This window comes from Delphinapterus leucas, chromosome 3, assembly GCF_059928025.1.
Source record: "Delphinapterus leucas isolate spDelLeu-1000000601 "Yukka" chromosome 3, BTC_Dleu_Yukka2, whole genome shotgun sequence".
Classification (NCBI taxonomy): domain Eukaryota; kingdom Metazoa; phylum Chordata; class Mammalia; order Artiodactyla; family Monodontidae; genus Delphinapterus; species Delphinapterus leucas.
The window spans coordinates 93,263,135-93,285,800 of NC_143131.1; the positions used below are offsets into that span (position 1 = coordinate 93,263,135).

At 37.0% G+C, this 22,666-nt stretch overlaps 1 protein-coding gene across 14 annotated transcripts in view; it reads right to left on the reverse strand.

Annotated features, from left to right (window-relative positions):
- The window catches only part of APC (APC regulator of Wnt signaling pathway), a 145,782-nt gene that overhangs the window by 41,576 nt on the left and 81,540 nt on the right, over positions 1–22,666 (reverse strand). For 10 of the 14 annotated variants that reach the window (XM_089908419.1, XM_089908413.1, XM_089908422.1 and 7 more), the window contains one exon: positions 15,339–15,422. The exons of the other annotated variants lie outside the window; for them this stretch is intronic. In XM_089908419.1, the coding sequence (XP_089764545.1) occupies positions 15,339–15,422 (84 nt within the window). The remainder of the gene's footprint in view (positions 1–15,338; positions 15,423–22,666) is intronic. 14 annotated transcript variants of the gene reach the window in all.

The following is a 22,666-nucleotide window of genomic DNA, read 5'->3' on the forward strand; positions in this document are numbered from 1 at the left end:
AGGGTACAGGGTGCTGTAAGGATATACACCAGAGGGATGCCATACGTTGTGGGGACTTGGGGGGAAGAGCTCCCTTAGGAAGCGTTGTCTGAACTGACATCTAAATACAAACAGGAGTTCTAGGAAATGGGATGGGGATAGAAGGTGAAGGTTTTAGGTAAACAGAAGACCATATGCAAAGAACCTGGGCTGGGAGGAAACATGGCTTGCTCTAGAACATCAAAGAACTACAGTGTGAAGAGTAGAACAGAAAGATGATAAAAACAAAAACAAAAACAAAAAACTTACTGATTTTACTGAATTTAGTGTGATTCTCAGATAGCACTCTTGCCCTCACATAACTAATACCAGTAATACTAATGGGAAAAGGTGCATGTATTTTGATTTTTTAAAGTCAAATTTAAAATGGTCTAAGTAGGTAGGAAAGAGAAGAGACAAGTTTGGAGACTATGTATTAAAGTAGGTATTAGATAATGGTACTTTACACCTAGGAAAGCAGTGATGGAGATAAAGGCAGCGGAGACAGAGGTAAATCTGAAAGACTGCATGATAGATTGGATATGGTGAGTGGAGGAAGAAGTCTGGTGTCAAGAATTACTCCTGTGTTCCTTAGCTCACACGACTGAATAATGATGGTACCATTCACAGAGATAGGTAATACTAAAGGAGAATGAGGGTATTTTGGAGGATGTGGGGCTCATAAGGAGGACTTAGGAGGAGAAGGTCATTAATTATGCTTTGGATATGTTGGATTTAAAGTGCCTTTAAGACAACTAAGTAGAGATGCAGAGCAGGTACACAGATTTAGGAGTCTGGAGCTCAGGGCTAGAAAAATGAATTTGAGAGCCAAAAGCATACAGCTGGTGAGTGAAGCCCTAAGTATAAATAAGATGGTGTCAGGGAGGGAGAGAAAATAAAGAGAAAAGAGAAATTTGTCTTAAGGAATGCGTATGAACCAAAAAAGATGCCAAGAGTGTAATATTTCAAGCAACAGTGTTCAGTAATGTGGAAAATATCAAGATGAAGACTGAAAACGTCAATTTAATTGGCAATATGGAAGTTATCAATGATCCATTTCAGTGAAACTATGAGAATAGAGACTAGACTGGTGTGTGTGAATGGTGGGGAGGAAATACAGACTTGGAGTCTAGAAACACCTTTGGAGTGAAGATTAGGAAAAGACAATGAGGACGGGAAGGGGACAGATGAAGAACAGTTGCAGGGAGAGGTGGAATTGAGGAAGGTTCATTTTCTATTTTTAAAGATAAGACTTGAGCATGTTTAAATTCCAATAAAAAGATGCTACAGAAGAGAAAGAAGATAAATATGTGAGAGAAACGAGGTAAGAGTACAAAGTCCCTGAGAAGGCAGGAACTGAAAATTCAAAGCACAGGAAGGAAGGCAGAATGCTTCCTGGTAGGAAGGAGAGAGAGCTCTGACGATAGCTACTGTTTTCTCTGTGAAGAAGGAGATGAAATTATTAGAAGGATGAAGATTAGTAGACATCAGAAATAGTCATTTCCAGTAGAGAGAGAAGGGCGGATCCAGAGAAACACAGTAGCCTGTAGGACTGCCAGGCCCAACTGATGATGGTGATAATGATGAAAATAATGAAGTTTAAAAAAAAAATCTAATGTTTGTTATGCACTGATCACTTGGCATCTATTTGATTTATTTAATCCTTACATCAACTCTATGAAGCACGTACTATTATTATCCCCATTTTACAGATGAAGAAACTGAGGAGGCACAGATGATAAGTAGCTGGCTTTAGGTCACATACCTAGTAAATGGCAAAGCCAGAGCTGGGATCACAACCCAAGCAGTCTGACTCTAGAGCACAAAGTAATATTTAACACTTACTATCTTTAATTTTCTTTACTTATTTACTTCCCTTTATTCTTTCATTGATCCTAGGCTATAGGTCTGTCTGTGTTCTTTGATCACCATCTAAAATTACTGCTAACACTGAGAACAAAGAGATTGTTTCTGATTCCTTTGAAAGAATAATCCTATCTAGTTTCCTTATTCCCATAGTTGCTGGACACCTTCCCCAGTTTTCTATCCTAGGACTAAAAAAACTAAAAAAACAAACAAAACAATTTTGTTGAGGTATTTACATATCTCAAAATTGGCCCACTTTAAGTGTACGGCTCAATGATTTTTAATAAACTTACCAAGCATCACAATACTCCAGTTTTAGAACATTTTCATCACTCTAAAAAGATAGCTTGTGTTCTAAAAGAACTCTTTATAGTTAATCCCAATTCCCATCCACAGCCTCAGGTAACTATAAATCTACTTTGTCTTTATGAATTTGTCTTTTCTGTACATTAATTATAAGCAGAATATGTGGACTTATGTGTCTAGCTACTTTTATTTAGTAAAATGTTTTTGAGGTTCATCTCTGTTAGAGTATGTGTCATCAATTTGTTCCCTTTTATTGCCAAACAGTATTCCATTGTAAGGGTATACCATATTTTGTTTATTAATTCACCAATTGATACACATTTGCATTTTTCTACTTTGGGGCTATTGTGAATAATACTGCCATGAACATTCAAGTGAAAGTCTCTGTGTGGACATGTTTCCATTTCTCTTAGATAGATACCTAGAAGTGGAATTGCTGTGTCATACGATAATTGTACGTTTAATACTTCAGGTGACTGCCACACTTTTCAAGTGGCCAAACCATTTTAGATTCTCAGCAGCAATGTATGACGGCTTCTATTTATCCATAACTCTGCCAATGCTTACTGTTTTCTTTATGATTACAGCCACCCTAATGAGTGTGAAGTGGTATCTCATTGTGGTTTTAACTTGCATTTCCCTAGTGACTAATGATGTTGAGCATATTTTCATGTGTTTATTAGCCATTCCTATATATTTTTCTGGTGAAACGTGTATTCAAATCTTTTGCTCATTTGTAAGTGCGGTTGTCTCCTTATTAATGGGTTGTAAGAGTACTCTGCATGGGATTTTAATAAATATTTCTCACTGGCTATTTTCTAGAGATTGTTAAACCATGCCATAATTTACCTCACAGTTTGCACCCTTCTGAGCACCCCCCACCCCCAAATGTATGAGTTTGCCAGTAAACAACCTGTCTGAAATGATACATAAGAAAGTGGCAGCACTGGTTGCCTCACATATCCTTTTGGAACTTTTGAGATTTGAATCATGTGTAATAATTACATCATCTGAATTATGTTCCACATCTAGACCCTAAACCAGAGTTGTCAGCAGGCAGGGCAAAGACAGTGTTATAAGATGCTTCAGGGGCTTCCCTGGTGGCGCAGTGGTAGAGAGTCCACCTGCTGATGCAGGGGACGTGGGTTCGTGCCCCGGTCCGGGAGGATCCCACATGCCGCAGAGCGGCTAGGCCCGTGAGCCATGGCCACTGAGCCTGCGCGTCTGGAGCCTGTGCTCCGCAATGGGAGAAGCCACAACAGTGAGAGGCCCCCATACCGAAAATAAAATAAAATAAAATAAGATGCTTCACGGTAGAGAAATTATTTAGCAAACATTTTTTCTTTTCTTGTCTACACTGTATGTGACCTAATTTATGAGTATCTGTTTCCCAGTTTTCTCTATTTTCAAGCTTCTCTCTCTGATCTATATTAGAAAAATGATAATAATGGAATAAAGAAACATGAAACAGCAAAATTAGAGTTTTCTTTCTCAAATAAGACATAGCACCTTCTTTTAGTTTTCATTCACTGAATAAATGTAAACATTTCAGACTATGAATGATATGACCATTATTATAACAAAAAGAAACAAGAATTAGATTAGGTCACAGTGGTAGACAGTCAGCCCCAAATCCAATGATCTAAATAAAAATTTGAATACAAAAAACACAAACAAGCCCCCAACCTGCAATAACCTTATAATTGTGCTGGAAAATGAGAATTGTTATTAACAAATGACAATTTTTTAAAGGAATTTTCAGAGGCCAGAAAGTTGGTAAAATTTGGAAATATACAGACAGGGAATATGTTACACCAAGCAAATGATGACAGAAAGAAGGCCAGTACAGTAATACTAATAGCAAACAAAATAAAATTCAAGGTGAAGAGCATTAAATGGAATTAAGGAGGGCTATTTCATACACATAAAGGAGTCAATCAAATAGAAAAAATGTGAATATTGATTTAGAAATAGAAAAAAAAAACGCCTGCTGATGCAGCCAAATAGCAATAATCAGAATATAAGAAACATGTGGGGGGCTTCCCTGGTGGCGCAGTGGTTGAGAGTCCGCCTGCCAATGCAGGGGACACGGGTTCGTGCCCCGGTCCAGGAGGATCCCCCATGCTGCGGAGGGGCTGGGCCCATGAGCTATGGCCACTGAGCCTGTGCGTCCGGAGCCTGTGCTCCACAACAGGAGAGGCCACAGCTGTGAGAGGCCCACGTACTGCAAAAAGAAAAAAAAAGAAAGATGGTGGGAATAAAAACTAACTATAACTAAATAAGCTAGAAAGAAGCAAAAACTCAAAGCATAAAATATCAAAAAAGAAATTACAGGGCTTCTCTGGTGGCACAGTGGTAAAGAATCTGCCTGTCAACACAGGGGACAGGGGTTCGAGTCCTGATCTGGGAAGATCCCACATGCCACGGAACTAAGCCCACAAGCCACAACTACTGAGCCTGCACTCTACAGCTTGCGAGCCACAACTACTGAAGCCCGTGCTCCACAACAAGAGAAGCCACTACAATGAGAAGCTGATGCACCACAACAAAGAGTAGCTCCTGCTCGCCGCAGCTAGAGAAAGCCCGCATGCAGCAACAAAGACCCAAGGCAGCCAAAAATGAATAAATAAATAAATTTTAAAAAAACAAACACAGTGCTGCTCAATAAAAACAAAAGCTGTCTCTTTAGAAACAATTTAAAAAATAGAGTGTAGTTAAGTTCGATCAAGGAAAAAAAAACACAGCTGCACAAGCCTCTTAGATAGCCTCAACCACCAGAGGCCAGACAGCAGAAGCAAGAAGAACTACAATTCTGCAGCCTGTGGAACAAAAACCACATCCACAGAAAGATAGACAAGATGACAAGGCAGAGGGCTATGTACCAGATGAAGGAACAAGATAAAACCCCAGAAAAACAACTAAATGAAGTGGAGATAGGCAACCTTCCAGAAAAAGAATTCAGAATGATGATAGTGAAGATGATCCAGGACCTCGGAAAAAGAATGGAGGCAAAAGTCGAGAAGATGCCAGAAATGTTTAACAAAGATTTAGAAGAATTAAAGAACAAACAAACAGAGATGAACAATACAATAATTGAAATGAAAAATACACTAGAAGGAATCAATAGCAGAATAACTGAGGCAGAAAAGCAGATAAGTGACCTGGAAGACAGAATGGTGGAATTCACTGCTGCAGAACACAATAAAGAAAAAAGAATGAAAAGAAATGAAGACAGCCTAAGAGACCTCTGGGACAACATTAAACATAACAACATTAGCATTGTAGGGGTCCCAGAAGAAGAGAGAGAGAAAGGACCTGAAAAAATATTTAAAGAGATCATAGTCGAAAACTTCCCTAATATGGGAAAGGAAATAGCCACCCAAGTCCAGGAAGTGCAGAGAGTCCCATATAGGATAAACCCAAGGAGAAACATGCCGAGACACATAGTAATCAAATTGGCAAAAATTAAAGACAAAGAAAAATTATTGAAAGCAGCAAGGGAACAACAACAAATAACATACAAGGGAACTCCCATAAGGTTAACAGCTGATTTCTCAGCAGAAACTCTACAAGCCAGAAGGGAGTGGCATGATATACTTAAAGTGATGAAAGAGAAGAACCTAAAACAAAGGTTACTCTACCCAGCAAGGATCTCATTCAGACTTGATGGAGAAATCAAAAGCTTTACAGGCAAGCAAAAGCTAAGAATTCAGCACCACCAAACCAGCTCTACAACAAATGCTAAAGGAACTTCTCTAAGTGGGAAACACAAGAGAAGAAAAGGACCTACAAAAACAAACCCAAAACAATTAAGAAAATGGTCATAGGAACATACATATCAATAATTACCTTAAACATGAATGGATTAAATGCTCCAACCAAAAGACAGGCTCGCTGAATGGATACAAACACAAAACCCATATATATGCTGTCTACAAGGGACCCACTTCAGACCTAGGACACATACTGATGGCAAGTGAGGGGCTGGAAAAAGATATTCCATGCAAGTGGAAATCAAAAGAAAGCTGGAGTAGCTATACTCATATCAGATAAAATAGACTTTAAAATAAAGAATGTTACAAGAGACAAGGAAGGACACTACATAATGATCAAGGGATCAATCCAAGAAGAAGAAGATATAACAATTATGAATATATATGCACTCAACATAGGAGCACCTCAATACATAAAGCAACTGCTAACAGCTATAAAAGAGGAAATCGACAGTAACACAATAATAGTGGGGGACTTTTAACACCTCACCTACAATGATGGACAGATCATCCAAACAGAAAATTAATAAGGAAACATAGCTTTAACTGACACAATAGACCAGATAGATTTAATTGATATTTATAGGACATTCCATCCAAAAACAGCAGATTACACTTTCTTCCCAAGTGCGCACGGAGCATTCTTGGGTCACAAATTAAGCCTCAGTAAATTTAAGAAAATTAAAATCATATCAAGCATCTTTTCTGACCACAACACTATGAGATCAGAAATCAATTACAGGGAAAAAAACGTAAAAAAACAAACACATGGAGGCTAAACAATACGTTACTAAATAACCAAGAGATCACTGAAGAAATTAAAGAGGAAATCAAAAAATACCTAGAGACAAATGACAGTGAAAACACGATGATCCAAAACCTATGGGATGCAGCAAAAGCAGTTCTAAGAGGGAAGTTTACAGCTATACAAGCCTACCTCAAGAAACAAGAAAAATCTGAAATATACAATCTAACCTTACGCCTAAAGGAACTAGAGAAAGAAGAACAAACAAAACCCAAAGTTAGTAGAAGGAAAGAAACCATAAAGATCAGAGCAGAAATAAATGAAATAGAAACAAAGAAAACAATAGCAAAGATCAATAAAACTAAAAGCTGGTTCTTTGAGAAGATAAACAAAATTGATAAGCCATTAGCCAGACTCATCAAGAAAAAGAGGGAGAGGACTCAAATCAATAAAATTTGAAATGAAAAAGGAGAAGTTACAACAGACACCACAGAAATACAAAGCATCCTAAGAGACTACTGCAGACAACTCTATGCCAATAAAATGGACAACCTGGAAGAAATGGACAAATTCTTAGAAAGGTATAACCTTCCAAGACTGAACCAGAAAGAAGTGGAAAATATGAACAGACCAATCACAAGTAATAAAATTGAAACTGTGACTAGAAAGCTTCCAACAAACAAAAGTCTAATACCAGATGGCTTCACAGGTGAATTCTATCAAACATTTAGAGAATAGCTAACACCCATCCTTCTCAAACTCTTCCAAAAGATTGCAGAGGAAGGAACACTCCCAAACTCATCCTATGAGGCCACCATCACGCTGATACCAAAACCAGACAAAGATACTACAAAAAAAGAAAATTACAGACTAATATCACTGATGAATATAGATGTAAAAATCCTCAACAAAATACTAGCAAACAGAATCCAACAACACATTAAAAAGATCATACACCATGATCAAGTGGATCAAAGGGATTTATCCCAGGGATGCAAGGATTCTTCAATATATGCAAACCAATCAATGTGATACACCATGTTAACAAATTGAAGGAGAAAAACCATATCATCTCAATAGATGCAGAAAAAGCTTCTGACAAAATTCAACACCCATTTATGATAAAAACTCTCCAGGCAGTTGGCATAGAGGGAACCTACCTCAACATAATGAAGGCCGTATAAGACAAACCCACAGCCAACATCGTTCTCAATGGTGAAAAACTGAAAGCATTTCCTCTAAGATCAGGAACAAGACAAGGATGTCCACTCTCACCACTATTATTCAACATAGTTTTAGAAGTCCTAGCCACAGCAATCAGAGAAGAAAAATAAAAGGAATACAAATTGGAAAAGAAGAATTAAAGCTGTCACTGTTTGCAGATGACGTGATACTATACATAAAGAATCTTAAAGATGCTACCAGAAAACTACTAGAGCTAATCAATGAATTTGGTAAAGCTGCAGGATACAAAATTAATGCACCGAAATCTCTTGCATTCCTATACACTAATGATGAAAAATCTGCAAGAGAAATGAAGGAAACACTCTCATTTACCATTGAAACAAAAAGAAGAAAATACCTAGGAATAAACCTACCTAGGGAGACAAAACACCTATATGCAGAAAACTGTAAGACACTGATGAAAGAAATTAAAGATGATACAAACAGATGCAGAGATATACCATGTTCTTGGATTAGAAGAATCAATATTGTGAGAATGACTATACTACCCAAAGCAATCTACAGATTCAATGCAATCCCTATCAAATTACCAATGGCACTTTTTACAAAATGAGAACAAAAAAATCTTAAAATTTTTATGAAGACACAAAAGACCCCGAATAGCCAAAGCAGTCTTGAGGGAAAAAAATGGAGCTGGAGGAATCAGACTCCCTGGCTTCAGACTATACTACAAAGCTACAGTAATCAAGACAATATGGTACTGGCACAAAAACAGAAATATAGATCAATGGAACAAGATAGAAAATGCAGAGACAAACCCATGCACCTATGGTACGTTAATCTATGGCAAAGGAGGCAAGGATATACAATGGAGAAAAGACAGTCTCTTCAATAAGTGGTGCTGGGAAAACCGGACAGCTACATGTAAAAGAATAAAATTAGAACTCTCCCTAACACCATACACAAAAATAAACTCAAAATGGATTAGAGACCTAAATGTAAGACCGGACCCTATAAAACTCTTAGAGGAAAACATAGGAAGAACACTCTTTGACATAAATCACAGCAAGATCTTTTTTGATCCACTTCCTAGAGTAATGGAAATAAAAATAAACAAATGGGACCTAATGAAACTCAAAACCTTTTGCACAGCAAAGGAAACCATAAACAAGACAAAAAGACAACGCTCAGAGTGGGAGAAAATATTTGCAAACAAATCAATGGACAAAGGATTAATCTCCAAAATATATAAACAGCTCATGCAGCTCAATATTAAAAAAAAACAAACCCAATCGAAAAATGGGCAGAAGACCTAAATAGACATTTCTCCAAAGAAGACCTAAATAGACATTTCTCCAAAGAAGACATACAGATGGCCAAGAAGTACATGAAAAGCTGCTCAACATCACTAATTATTAAAGAAATGCAAATCAAAACTACAATGAGGGCTTCCCTGGTGGTGCAGTGGTTGAGAGTCCACCTGCCTATGCAGGGGACATGGGTTCGTGCCCTGGTCCGGGAAGATCCCACATGCCACAGAGTGGCTGGGCCCGTGAATCATGGCTGCTGAGCCTGCGCGTCTGGAGCCTGTGCTCCGTGGCAAGAGAGGCCACAACAGTGAGAGGCCCGCGTACCGCAAAAACAAAACAAAACAAAAAAAAACTACAATGAGGTATCACCTCACACCAGTTAGAATGGGCATCATCAGAAAGTCTATGAACAACAAGTGCTGGAGAGGGTGTGGAGAAAAGGGAACCCTCGTGCACTGTTGGTGGGAATGTAAATTGATACAGCCACTATAGAGAACAATATGAAGGTTCCTTAAAAAACTAAAAAGAGAATTACCATATGACCCAGCAATCCCACTACTGGGCATTTACCCTGAGAAAATCATAATTCAGAAAGACACATGCACCCCAATGTTCACTGCAGCACTATTTACAATAGACAGGTCATGGAAGCAACCTAAATGCCCATCGACAGACGAATGGATAAGGAAGATGTGGTACATATATACAATGGAGTATTACTCAGCCATAAAAAGGAACGAAATTGGGTCATTTGTAGAGACGTGGATGGATCTAGAGACTGTCATACAGAGTGAAGTCAGTCAGAAAGAAAAAAACAAATATCATATATTATTAACGCATATATGTGGAACCTAGAAAAATTGTACAGATGAACCGGTTTGCAGGGCAGAAATAGAGACAGAGAGGTAGAGAACAAACATATGGACACGGCGGGGGGTGGGGGTGTGATGAATTGGGCGATTGGGATTGACATGTATATACTGATGTGTATAAATTGATGACTAATAAGAACCTGCTATATTAAAAAAAAAAAACAACACCACCAAAACACAGATAAACTACACTGGAAAGCCAAAAGGGGTCATAATAACCAGAATGCCACATAGAGTAATGCCAATGACACTGAAAAAGAAGCAAAGAGATACTGGTTTTTTGGGTTTTTTTTTAAAGTCCTTAAGAGTCAACATTGCAAAAAGGACACACAAATATTTGGTTTATATTGACTTAGGACAGCCAGGTTAAACTACTTTTAGCAATATGACTATTGCACTGTACTTAAACTGCCTATTTAGCAAATACATGTTTCGACATATTTCAAATTTAGATGTACTGAATCCAAAGATATTTAAAAAGGCAAGCATGGACAAATATAGTCTTAAAAAGGACTCTACACTTTCAAAACCTGTACTTTTAACATTAGAAACAGTTGTCTTCCCTGTGTATAAATGGGCCTGCACTGTTTTTGGCTCAAAACAGAACTGTTCATTATTTGATCAAATTTTCCACAGGTGGAAAATATGTGCTGGCCATGACAGGACATGACAAATTTGTTTTGTATACAAAAGTTTTCTCTCATTATAAAAACTGGACATCGTTAGTATAAAAAAGTTACAAAACAACTGGCCAAACCAGAAAAACTAGGAGGTATTAAGAATGGTTATCTGCCTTTTCATATTATTTCTGATACACTATGTTTGTGTATATCTTTTAAAAAATGGGATCAAAGTGTACATGCTACTTTGTATATCATAAACATTTAAAAATATCAGTAAATGCTTCATTGTGTTTTTAGGAATTATATTTAGAAAACAGCACTATGCTGATGTTTCACTCTTTGCAGTCTCTTCTTTTTTCATGATCTGGAATGTGAATCTGAATCTGGCTGCATGTTAGAAACTTTCCATTGATGTGTCTCAAATCTGTCCCCAAATACTGAGCCAATTTTTCCTAGCAACAATTCTGTTGTTTATTGTTCAATGTGGATTTTTATTCAGCTTTTCTTTTGCTCCTGTTGCACAGAGACAGGTCTTCCTGCAGTTGACTAAAGAAGCAAATAATTTCCTGAAAATTTATTTTCTCTGAGCCTCCCACATGCTTCTCCGAGACTTATTCAGCAATAGTTCACTTAAGACCCATGTAGGTTTTCTTATTATTTACCTATAAACAAGGTGAGAAGTGCCCAAATTCGCTGGCTATAAACAGATAGGTGAGGGGATGGTCTTTTACACCCCCATCCTTCTATATGGTGATCAAAACCAAATTTCAGCTGCAGAGCTGACAAATACGCACAAGCCTCAGTAACATTCAGTTTCTAGCATGTATAAATATACAGTATTTGTGTTCCACTGAGATAGTACCTTCCCCATACTTCCACTGCTTGGTCTTCTTGTTACTCACTGATAGAATATTAAACATGACTTTTCCTAGGATATACTGCTACCAACGTTTCTGCTTTCTCTAAGCTCCTCTTAAGTTCTTTACTAATCACCACTATCAAGGTATAATTATTAAGCCAACCCAGATTATAGAGGAAGATAAGTATAAATATCTTCTAAATGATGGCCTTGGCTCTTTTATGTTTTATTTTTATCATAGTTACACACAGTTGAAATAATCATTAGTTCTAAAGCCTTGTGACAATGAACAGTGGTCTTTCACACTTGCTTGCTCTGTCCCATTTCCTGCTACCTTAAGGCAAACAGTTTCATCTCCTTCAGAGGATTTTTTTTTTTTTTGAACTCACTTCTCTATCTCTAAATAACCTGCTTGTGTTGCTAGGTTCTGCTTTTCTTAGTTTAATGCCTCATTTATTGATTTCCTATTATGTAAGATGAGGACTGATTTCTCTTTTATCAATATTCCACCCTTAACACACCACACTCATCCTGTTCCTCTATTTGTCCAATTTACATTTTATAGTTAGATAAGTTGTTCCCTATTTGCATTATTTTGACTATTAAATTATAGTCATGAGTGACAGGTAGTATACTATGATTCTTTCCTTTACAACTTCTCGTTGTCCATGGAGTATCTTTTTTTTGTTTTGTTTATTTGGTGTTCTGTGTACTTATGACACCCTCACAGTTTCTCTCCTACTGTGTAAATTTCTTTTCCTTTCAATAAATTCAAAAACATTAAGTAGTCTACTGATTTCATCTTCTTAGACTCATCTCTCCCAGAATCTTCTCAACTGTACCAACAGGGACTCGTTACTTTCTCTATCATTAGTCTCAGAATCTCCCTTCATCTTCATTCTGGGGAGTCTTTCATGTCTTTCTCTTGTATTGTATTCTTTATGTCTTGGATCCCAAATGGATCCCAAATCTTCATTTTTCTTGCTTTACCTTCTCATTTTAACTATATCCACTAATAGCTTCCAGAAAACAGTATAGAGAAATACATATTTTTGATACTTTGACTATCTGAAAATGCATTCTACTCTCAAATTTAATAGGCAGTTGACCAGAGATAAATTTATAGGCTCGTGTGGTATAATAAAAAATATATATATATATGGTCTTTGTCCCTTTGTTCTTTGCACAGAGCTTCAAAAACCCTTGGAATTTCTTGAGCTTGCCATGCAGATGAGGTGACCCATGGGGGATCCCTAGATAGCTTCAGGATGGGTGCTGGTCACCTGAAAGGCCAACCATGTGACTAGATGGTTGAACTAGTCAAGACTGACCTCCAGGGATGGGAAGGGTGCTGGAAACTGAGTTCAATCATGTAGCCACTTGTTTAATCAAGCATGCCTACATAATGAAACCCCAATAAAAACTCTGGACACTGAAGCTCAATGCAGCTTCCTGCTTGGTGAACACAAAGATGTCCTGGGAGAGTGATGTGTCCAGATTCCATGAGAGATCACGGAAGCTCTGCATCCTCCACCCTCACCTTCTCTAGGTCCTGCCTTATGTGTCTCACTCGGCTGTTCCTGATCTGCATCCTTTATAATAAAACTGTAATCATAAGTGTAGAACTTTTACTGACTTCTGAGTCACTGAAGTGAATTATCAAACCTAAGGCTGTTGTAGGACACCCCAAATTTGCAGAAGTATGGGAGGCTTGGCATCTGAAGTGGGAGTAGTCTTGTGAAGGGCTCTGCCCTTAACCTGTAAGGTCTAGGCTCCCTCCAAGTAGTTAATGTCAGAACTGAACTGTACTGCAGTACACCCACTTGGGTAGAATTTATAACAAGCTGGGCAGAGTGCAGATGGTTTGGGACACCTGAAACTTGCCTGGTACCTGAAGTGAGGGCAGTCTTGTGAATGACTTTACCCTTAAATGTAGGGTCTACGCTAAGTCTGGGTAGTGTCAGAACTGATTTGAACTGTAGGACAACTAGTGGTGTCAGAGAACTGGTTTGGGAACATAGCTGAAAATAATCTTACAGAAGTTTTAAGAAATTGCTCTACTTCCCAGATTCTACTGTGCTGTTCATATACCTAAAGACATTTGTATTCCTGTTTCTTTGTGTGAAATTTGTTTTCTTCTCCTTCTCTACAAGGTTTTAAGATTTTCTCTTTATTCTCAGTGAGATGAAATTTCATTATGATGTACCTAGTGTGGGATTTTCATCTGTGGCACTGGATACTGGAGAGACCATTTTATTTGGAAAACTATGCCCTTCAGTTCTGGGGAATTTTAATTTATTTTTAGGATTTCCTTCCTCTAGTTTGTCCATTCTCTTTCTGGAACCCCCTTTTTATTTGGATATTGAACCTTCCTAGAATAATTCTCTGACTTTCTTATCTTTTCTATTTTCCATTGCATTATTCCTTTGTGCTATTTTCTGAGAAATTTATCTTTTAACCTTTCTGTTGAGTTTTTCATTTCTACTATTACAATTTTAATTCCCAAGAACTCTTTTTTAAATTCTCTGAATGTTCCTTTTGTATACCATCATTTTCTCACTTTATGGATGAATTATCTTTTATCTTGAGAATATTAATGTTAGTTCTATTTTTCTTAAGTTTTCTTCTTCTTGCATAGTCTTTATTTCCATTAAATCTTTTTTATTAGAAACTTTCTTAAAATCTCTGGTGGTCTTTAGCTGTCTAGCCATAGTTAGGAATGGACTGCCTATGAAGCTCTATGCCTAAAGGATGGAGTCTGTCAGCTGTAGCCATCCAGTAGGGTGGTCTAGCTGGGATGTTTTATTGAGGAATCCTCCAGTGTCAGTACCTTTAGGTCTCTCTTCCTGGGTTAGTCACATTTCTTAGAGAAGTTGCTTCTAGAAACTTGCCTGTATTATAAAGCTGGATGCCAATGAGGGTTTCAGCATTCAGTAAGGAAATTTTCACTTATTTCAGTTTTTAGTATGATACCTCCCTCCCAACTTCAACTATACTAGGATTACCCTTATCCAAAAACCCTTTGTTTTACCTTTTCCAGAATAAATCTCTCAGCTTTTGCTGAGACTGGAAAGTAGCAGTCACTTAGCCATGCAGAGTTGAAGAGAGGTTCTGGAGGCTCCACCGGCTTCTTAAACTTTCAGTCATCCTCTTGCTTTTAACCTCTTTCTTAATCCCCACATCCAGAGGTAGCACATCCAGGTGTAACCAATTCTGGAATCTTGTAGGACTCCACAGTGTAAAATGGGTTGCTTCCTGACTTCCTACTGCTGACTCAGGGGTCAACTCTCTACCATAAGCTAGAAGAGTAATTTGTTTACCTGCTTTCCAGCTCCCCAAATTTTATTGATGTCACCTCCCCTGGTATTTGTGATTTTTCATTTTATCCTTTTACTGTCATTTTAATGGAGTTTGTAGAGTAAGCATAGATATATGTGTATGATCAATTCTTACTATGGATTACAAACAAAGAGATAGCTTATTTACAAATTGTTAGTAGCCAAATTAAGTTAGTTATATGATTATATGAAAACAGATAACTGAAGTAAGGTATCTGTGTTTATGGCTCTATAAATTTTAACTGCCTTAAAGTTATGAAGAAACCAAAGTAGTAAAGGTTTTTGAAATCTATTTAATTTAGTGAAAAAACTTATAAACTTATTAAGTGTCTCAATTCTTTAGAGCACCTATTTCAATGATGCCACGTTAATTATACCTATTTCCTCTTCTTAGAATAACTACCTATATTTATGTCTGCAAACAAAAGAGACAATTTACTAACCTCTGCTTCTGTTGCTTGGGACTGTAAAAGCTGTCGTATACGAAGTATGTCCTTCTCTATTTGTTGAATTCTGGTTATTCTTCGCTAAAATAAAATAAGTAACCAAATTAGATCTATTTTTATTAAAAACATTGGTTTAAATAACTGTACTATGGTTACCATTTAACAGCTTGGGGTTATACCAAACCACTCTTATATAAGAATTAGATATGTATATATATTCATACACTGATGACATATTAGGATCAGTTCAATTTTTTTAATAAATCTAACTTTATACAACAGACCTCTAGATCTACTTAGGAAAACTATAAAAATACAAGTCATATATCAAATGGTATGATGCATATAGTGTGAAATTGGTATTTAAAAGCTAGTCTCAAAAACTACTTCAACAAAGAGAAAATTACATCTGAATGTAATGTTCTATATTAATTCAGGTGTCAGTACAGTGTAATGGATTTATACAAAGCATGGTATACCTGTAAAGGGAAAGAGCAGCTGATTTGTTTTAATAAACATCAGGCTTTAAACAGTAAGAATAATCTTACCCAAAGTTATTCTTATTAAAAGTCAGTGGTACCTTTCAGATTTAGCTTTCCCAAATACCTACTGCAGCTAAACATTATTTTTATTCCCAACACTAAGATCATAATGATGGTAAGAGCTACTGCTCTGCCCATATCCTGAGACCTTCAAGTGAACACAAAGCAGTAACTACAGATCAAACAATGTGGAACTGAAAAAATGTGGGAAGAGTGTTTTCAAGTATATGTTTTAAAAACAAGTACTGCCGGGGGCTTCCCTGGTGGCACAGTGGTTGAGAGTCTGCCTGCCGATGCAGGGGACATGGGTTCGTGCCCCGGTCCGGGAAGATCCCGCATGCCGCGGAGCAGCTAGGCCTGTGAGCCATGGCCGCTGAGCCTGCGCGTCCGGAGCCTGTGCTCCGCAACGGGAGAGGCCACAACAGTGAGAGAGGCCCGCGTACCGCAAAAAGAAAAAAAAAAAAGAGTAATTGTTTCAATGGGGAAAAAAGTGTTAGAAACTAGATGGAGTCATTTCCAAACTTTTATGATTATGCACCCATCAATAAAAGATTTCTGAGCATGTATACCTCAATAGATAAATAATAAAAGTACTGTAACAAATAGCTTTAAGTATATATAGCTATAAAACTTACATACAAAACTTACCCTTTGAGCATATCTAATTTTGTTTAAATACAATGTTCTTACAATTTTATTGCCATAGTAAAAATGCTTACGGTTGCTATTTTCCAATGTTATGATAAACAAACACAGAAAAGCTCAAAAAAGTTGCACTCACCAAAAAAGAATCCTTCCTTCCTCCCTACTCTCCTTCCTTTGTAACACTACAACTGTGCTGATCCTATATCACAATTCTGAAAATAGTGAACCTAAGGTAAATAGTATTCTTTAATTAAGAAATTTTACCACATCCAATTTTCATCATGAAAACATGCTGAAGAAGAAATACCTGTGCTTTTGGTAGCTTTCTAAAGAGACTGTAAAGATGAGTGATCACCTCTACATCAGATGGTAAATACTTCCTGGCATTACATAAGCAATGAAACTACATACAATTAGTGGATATGTAATATTGTTCTCCTCTATGTAACTAGCTCCCCTTCACCAATAAAGTCCTAAGTCAAAATTTTTAATATTCAGAGGATGAAAAAGGAAATCATATCTAATACTCCTCTCCACAGAACTACATTTCTGTATTGCTATTAGGTCACTAAATCCTGAAGTCAAGTCTGCGCCTTGATGATTTCTGACACAACAACCTTTGTGCTTCTGTTACTCAACACGAAAATGGAAGAAGCCAGTAGTATTTCTTTCCATTCTCTATATGACAATCTTGAATATTTATGAAATTATGTTTAACAAAAAATGCTTACTTGTTCTGGCATATGGAGATGGTATTACTTTTGCAAAACTGATTTAAAAAATAATATAATAATATAGTTCAATACGAATTCAGGACAACTCTCAACAAATTAGGAATAGAAGGTAAATTCCTTAACTTGATAAATGGTATCAAAAACCTTGAGTAAACAACATACTTAATGGTGAAATTTCAGAAGGATTCCTTTTAGAGCCAAGAGAAGATGAAGAAGACAAATTATCACTGCTTTTTATTCAAAGATGTATTAGAGCTCTTATTTAAAACAAAGAGAAAAGAAGGACTGGAAAAGACAAAACTGTCATTACTTGCCAACAAAAAAACAGTTTGAATGGAAAATCCAAGAAAATCTTATTAAACTACTGAGACAATCTACTAAAAGAGTTCAGGAAGACTGCTGGACACATAAATCAGATTTAGTAATGTAATTAAAGAAAATCCCATTCACAATGCAACAAAAACTGTAAGATATCTAGGAATAAATGTAAAAAAAAAGATGTGTAAGAGTTTTATGAAGAATATTATGAAACTTTTTTGAAGGACATAAAATAAGACCTAAATGAACGGAGATAAATGTAATTAAAAAATTAATAACAATACCTAATATTTCCTGAGTGTTTTCTGTTTGCTGGATTCCAAGTGTTTTACATATATTAACTCATTTAATCCTCACATTTTACAGGGAATCATTATTTGTATTTTACCAATGGGAAAACTGAGACAGAGAGTTTACCCAAGATCACAGTGCTGGTAAGTGACAGGTAGGGAATTAGAACCCCAGAGGACTGGCTCCAGAGTCACCCTTTCAACCAAGAACCAATCTTTATATTGTAAAGATATAAATTCTCCTCAAATTAATTATAAATTCAATGTAATTCTAATCAAAAGCCCGTAAGGCTTTTCCTTGAATTTGATGAGTAACAAAACAGAATATAAACACATTTTTACAAACAAAAATAAGAAGGACTCACCCTACTAGGTACCAAGATTAATAAAGCTATAGCAAATAAGACAAATGTGGTTATCAGCGCAGGGACAGAGAAGCTAAAACAGACTAATAGAATCGAGTCTACAAATATCCAGCAAATACAAACTTTTCAGATGCCAGAGACAGCATTACCAATCCATGGGAAAACAGTGGCACATCCAGCAAGTGATAATGGGAAATTTAGTTAACAACATAAATATGCATCAATCTGTGTATATCTGTGTTATGTATATGTATGTGTGTATACATAATTATATATTATATAATAATATATATTTATTAAATAATCAAAATTATATTGTATATATTAAATAATTATATATACATTGATATAAAAATCATATGTGTGTGTGTATATATAATTAGATTCCTACCTCCAAAACATATATAATAGCAAATGTGAGATGAATTAAAGACCTAATTGTAAAAATAAAACATTAAAACTATTAGAAAAAAATACAAGAGTATCTTTAAGGATAGGAAAAGATGTATAAATAGGTCAAAGAAAGCACAAATATGGCAATACAATTAATTTAGCTTTATAACAAAAATTAATTTTGTTATCATGAAGCTAAAGTAGGTAACATATTTGGCAGGGAGGGGTTGTGATATACATTATGTATAACAGATTGGTATCTAGAGGATATAAAAATATCTCTCAAATACATAAGAATAAGACATTTAATTAATTAATCAGCAAATTAGGGCTTGGTAGCCATCTGTATTTATGGATTAAGTTTTACTGAAACACAGCCATGCCCATCTGCTTATATATTGTCATCTATGGTTACCTTCTTGCTACAAAGGCAGAGCTGAGTAGTTACGACAGAGACCATATGGGCACAAAGTCTAAAATATTTACCATACAGCTCTTTAAGAAATAGACTGACTCTTGACCTAGAGAAACTGTTGCACGTGTTTACAGGATATGAATAAGTATGTTTATCAGAGTTGTTTTAACAGTGAAAAATTAGGCATAGAGGAGAGCAGGCACCACCATACTAGGTGCAAATATGTGTTGAACAAATAATGGAGAAAATAAATAAATAACCAAACTGTTAACAGAGATAGCTAGAGACTAACACATGCATGGGCAAGAGTGGATTTTGTTTCAACTTTCCCTAAATTGTCCCCCAGTCATTCGTTTGTTTTACTGGTCATTTACATTTCCTTTTCAATAAATTGAATGATTACATCCTCTGCCCATATAAAAAAAGAGTTCTCGGGCTTCCCTGTTGGCACAGTGGTTGAGAGTCCGCCCGCCTGCCGATGGAGGGGACATGGGTTCGTGCCCCGGTCCGGGAGGATCCCACATGCCGCGGAGCGGCTGGGCCCGTGAGCCGTGGTCGCTGAGCCTGTGCGTCCGGAGCCTGTGCTCCGCAGCGGGAGAGGGCACAACAGTGAGAGGCCCGCATACCACCAAAAAAAAAAAAAAAAAAAAAAAAAAAGCGTTGTCTTTTTCTTATTGTTTGTAGGAATTCTTATAGTACAGGGATATTAACCTTCTCCCCTTACGTGTACAAATATTTTCCCTTAGTTTATTTTCTGCAGGATGAATGTTTTAAATTTTTACGAAATAAATCCTGTTTCCCACCCCGCCTTTATTGCTTATGTTTCCATTCTTAATTAAGATCTCTCTTGTTCTATATTTTCTATTAATTTATGTTTATTTTTTACATTTAGATATTTAATCCACCTATAACTGTTCATGTACAAGATGTGAGTTAGGGATCTAATTCAATTTCTCTTCTACCAAACAGGTTCCTAGTTATACCTATGCGTTTATTGAGTTATTTACCATTTCCCCCCAAATTTATAACTTTTATCATTAAAAGATTCCATATTTTCTTATATCTTTTTCTAGTCTCTATTCTGTTCTATTTGCCTACATCTATACCTGTGCTATCATACTATGATCACTACAACACCTTTACAGTAAGTTTTAACAAATGGTAAGGTAAATCCTCACTCATAATTTTCTTAAATATTTTTGCAAATTTTTACTTTGCAAACTTTAGAATCATTTTTCCGGGCTCCAAAAAAAATTTAAGGTTATGACTGGAATTGTATTATATATCAACTTTTTAAAGAAAGACATTAAAGTCTTCTCACCTAGGCTTCCTTATTTATTTTTTTCAGCAACAGAGACATCAATGGTTTAATGGATTGGGGGATCTTACACACCTGAAGCAAGGTCCTGGAGTGACACCCCACCATGTGCGGCGGACAGCGGGCAGGACATGGCAGCGGGTTTCCCTCCCGGTGGAAGGGGAGATTTGCTAGTTATAGGGAGAATTACCTCAGGCGGGCTCATTAGTTACCAGGGAAGTCAGCAGAAACTAGCAGAGGGGGAAGTCCCTCACTGCCCCATTGATGAGAGCAATCACCAGCTGGGGCCTGGGGCAAGCCTGCAGGAAGGTCAGTCATGTGAATGGGGTGTAGGTGAAGCAGGCACTGGTTGAGCAGGGGATGTACAGAGAGCAAGACAACAGCCATCTTGGGTGGCCTGATCATACCGCTCCACCCCTCCATACCCTGCATGACCCTTACCAACTGGGTCCGCCCCTCTTCCGTGATTCCCTGGGGTCAGGTATGTAGGGGGCACTTCAACCAGATACCCCAGATACAATACAGGCAGCAGCACAGGCTCCTCTATTTTTAAGGCCACATTTTGCATCCTTTAGCAATTTTATATTTTTCTTCATGTGGGTATGTTCCAGGTATTTTAAAGTGTCCTGTTATTGTAAACAGGTCCTCCTACCCCATCTTCCATTTCCAAATGGTAGCTATTGCTACTAGAGAAAACCTACTAATTTTTGTAATGTACCTTAACTCCAGCCACCTTACTCAATTCTCTCATTACCTGAAATATGTTTTGACTCTTCTCTACAGCTTTTCTAGGCAAACAACCATATAATTTACAAATGACAATTATTTGGTCTCTTCCCTTCTAGTTGGAAAATAGTGTAGTATTTAAACAACTTATTTTCTTTCTAACTGAATTAGTGGACCTCCAAACACAGTTAAATAATAGTGGTGACAGCAAGCACCCAACCATATTAATGAGTGCAATGATAATAATCTTATTATTTCTCTATTCAAGTTAATATAAAGTTGGCTTCTGGTTTCTGATACATAATTATTCCTTAAAAAACTTTTACTCTATTCTTATTTTATTTGGAATTTTTATCCATCCTTTCTCCTTGCAAATGAGATCCCACATTTTTTTCTCATGGCTTCTTCAGGTCTTCCTGGGATCCACTTCCCTATGTTCATTAGCTGGCCATTTTAGTCTTACATGTTCAGTCATTTAAACAGAGTCAGGAAGGAGGGAAAGATGTACTGTGGACAATTACTAACAAATAGCTAACAGAAGCTAGCTATCAGCTACCAGAAGATGAGCATCTAATTCTTCTTCCCTCATAATTCCAAGGCATAGCAGAACAGTATCAGGGAAACGAAATATGAAGGCAGAATTATGTGAACACTGGTTATGTTACCCAGCAGCCATGGTAAATTTTTTTTTAACTTTTTATTGGAGTATAATTGCTTTACAATGGTGTGTTAGTTTCTGCTTTATAACAAAGCGAATGAGCTATACATATACACATATCCCCATATCTCCTCCCTCTTGCATCTCCCTCCCACCCTCCCTATCCTACCTCTCTAGGTGGTCACAAAGCACCAAGCTGATCTCCTTGCGCTATGCGGCTGCTTCCCATGAGCTATTTTACATTTGGTAGTGTATATATGTCCATACCACGCTCTTTGTCCCAGATTACCCTACCCCCTCCCCATATCCTCAAGTCCATTCTCCAGTAGGTCTGTGTCTTTATTACCATCTTGCCCCTAGGTTCTTCAGAACTTTTTTTTTTAATTCCATATATGTGTGTTAGCATACGGTATTTGTTTTTCTCTTTCTGACTTACTTCACTCTGTATGACAGACTCTAGGTCCATCCACTTCACTACAAATAACTCAATTTCGTTTCTTTTTATGGCTGAGTAATATTCCATTGTATATATGTGCCACATCTTTACCCATTCACGTGTCAATGGACACTTAGAATGCTTCCACATCCTGGCTACTGTAAATATAGCTGCAGTGAACACTGTGGTACATGACTCTTTTTGAATTATGGTTTTATCAGGGTATATGCCCAGTAGTGGGATTGCTGGGTCATATGAGAGTTCTATTTTTAGTTTTTTAAGGAACCTCCATATTGTTCTCCATAGTGGCTGTATGAATTTACATTCCCACCAACAGTGCAAGAGGGTTCCCTTTTCCCCACACCCTCTCCAGCATTTATGGTTTGTAGATTTTTTGATGATGACCATTCTGACCGGTGTGAGATGATATCGCATTGTAGTTTTGATTTGCATTTGTCTAATGATGTTGAGCATTCTTTCATGTG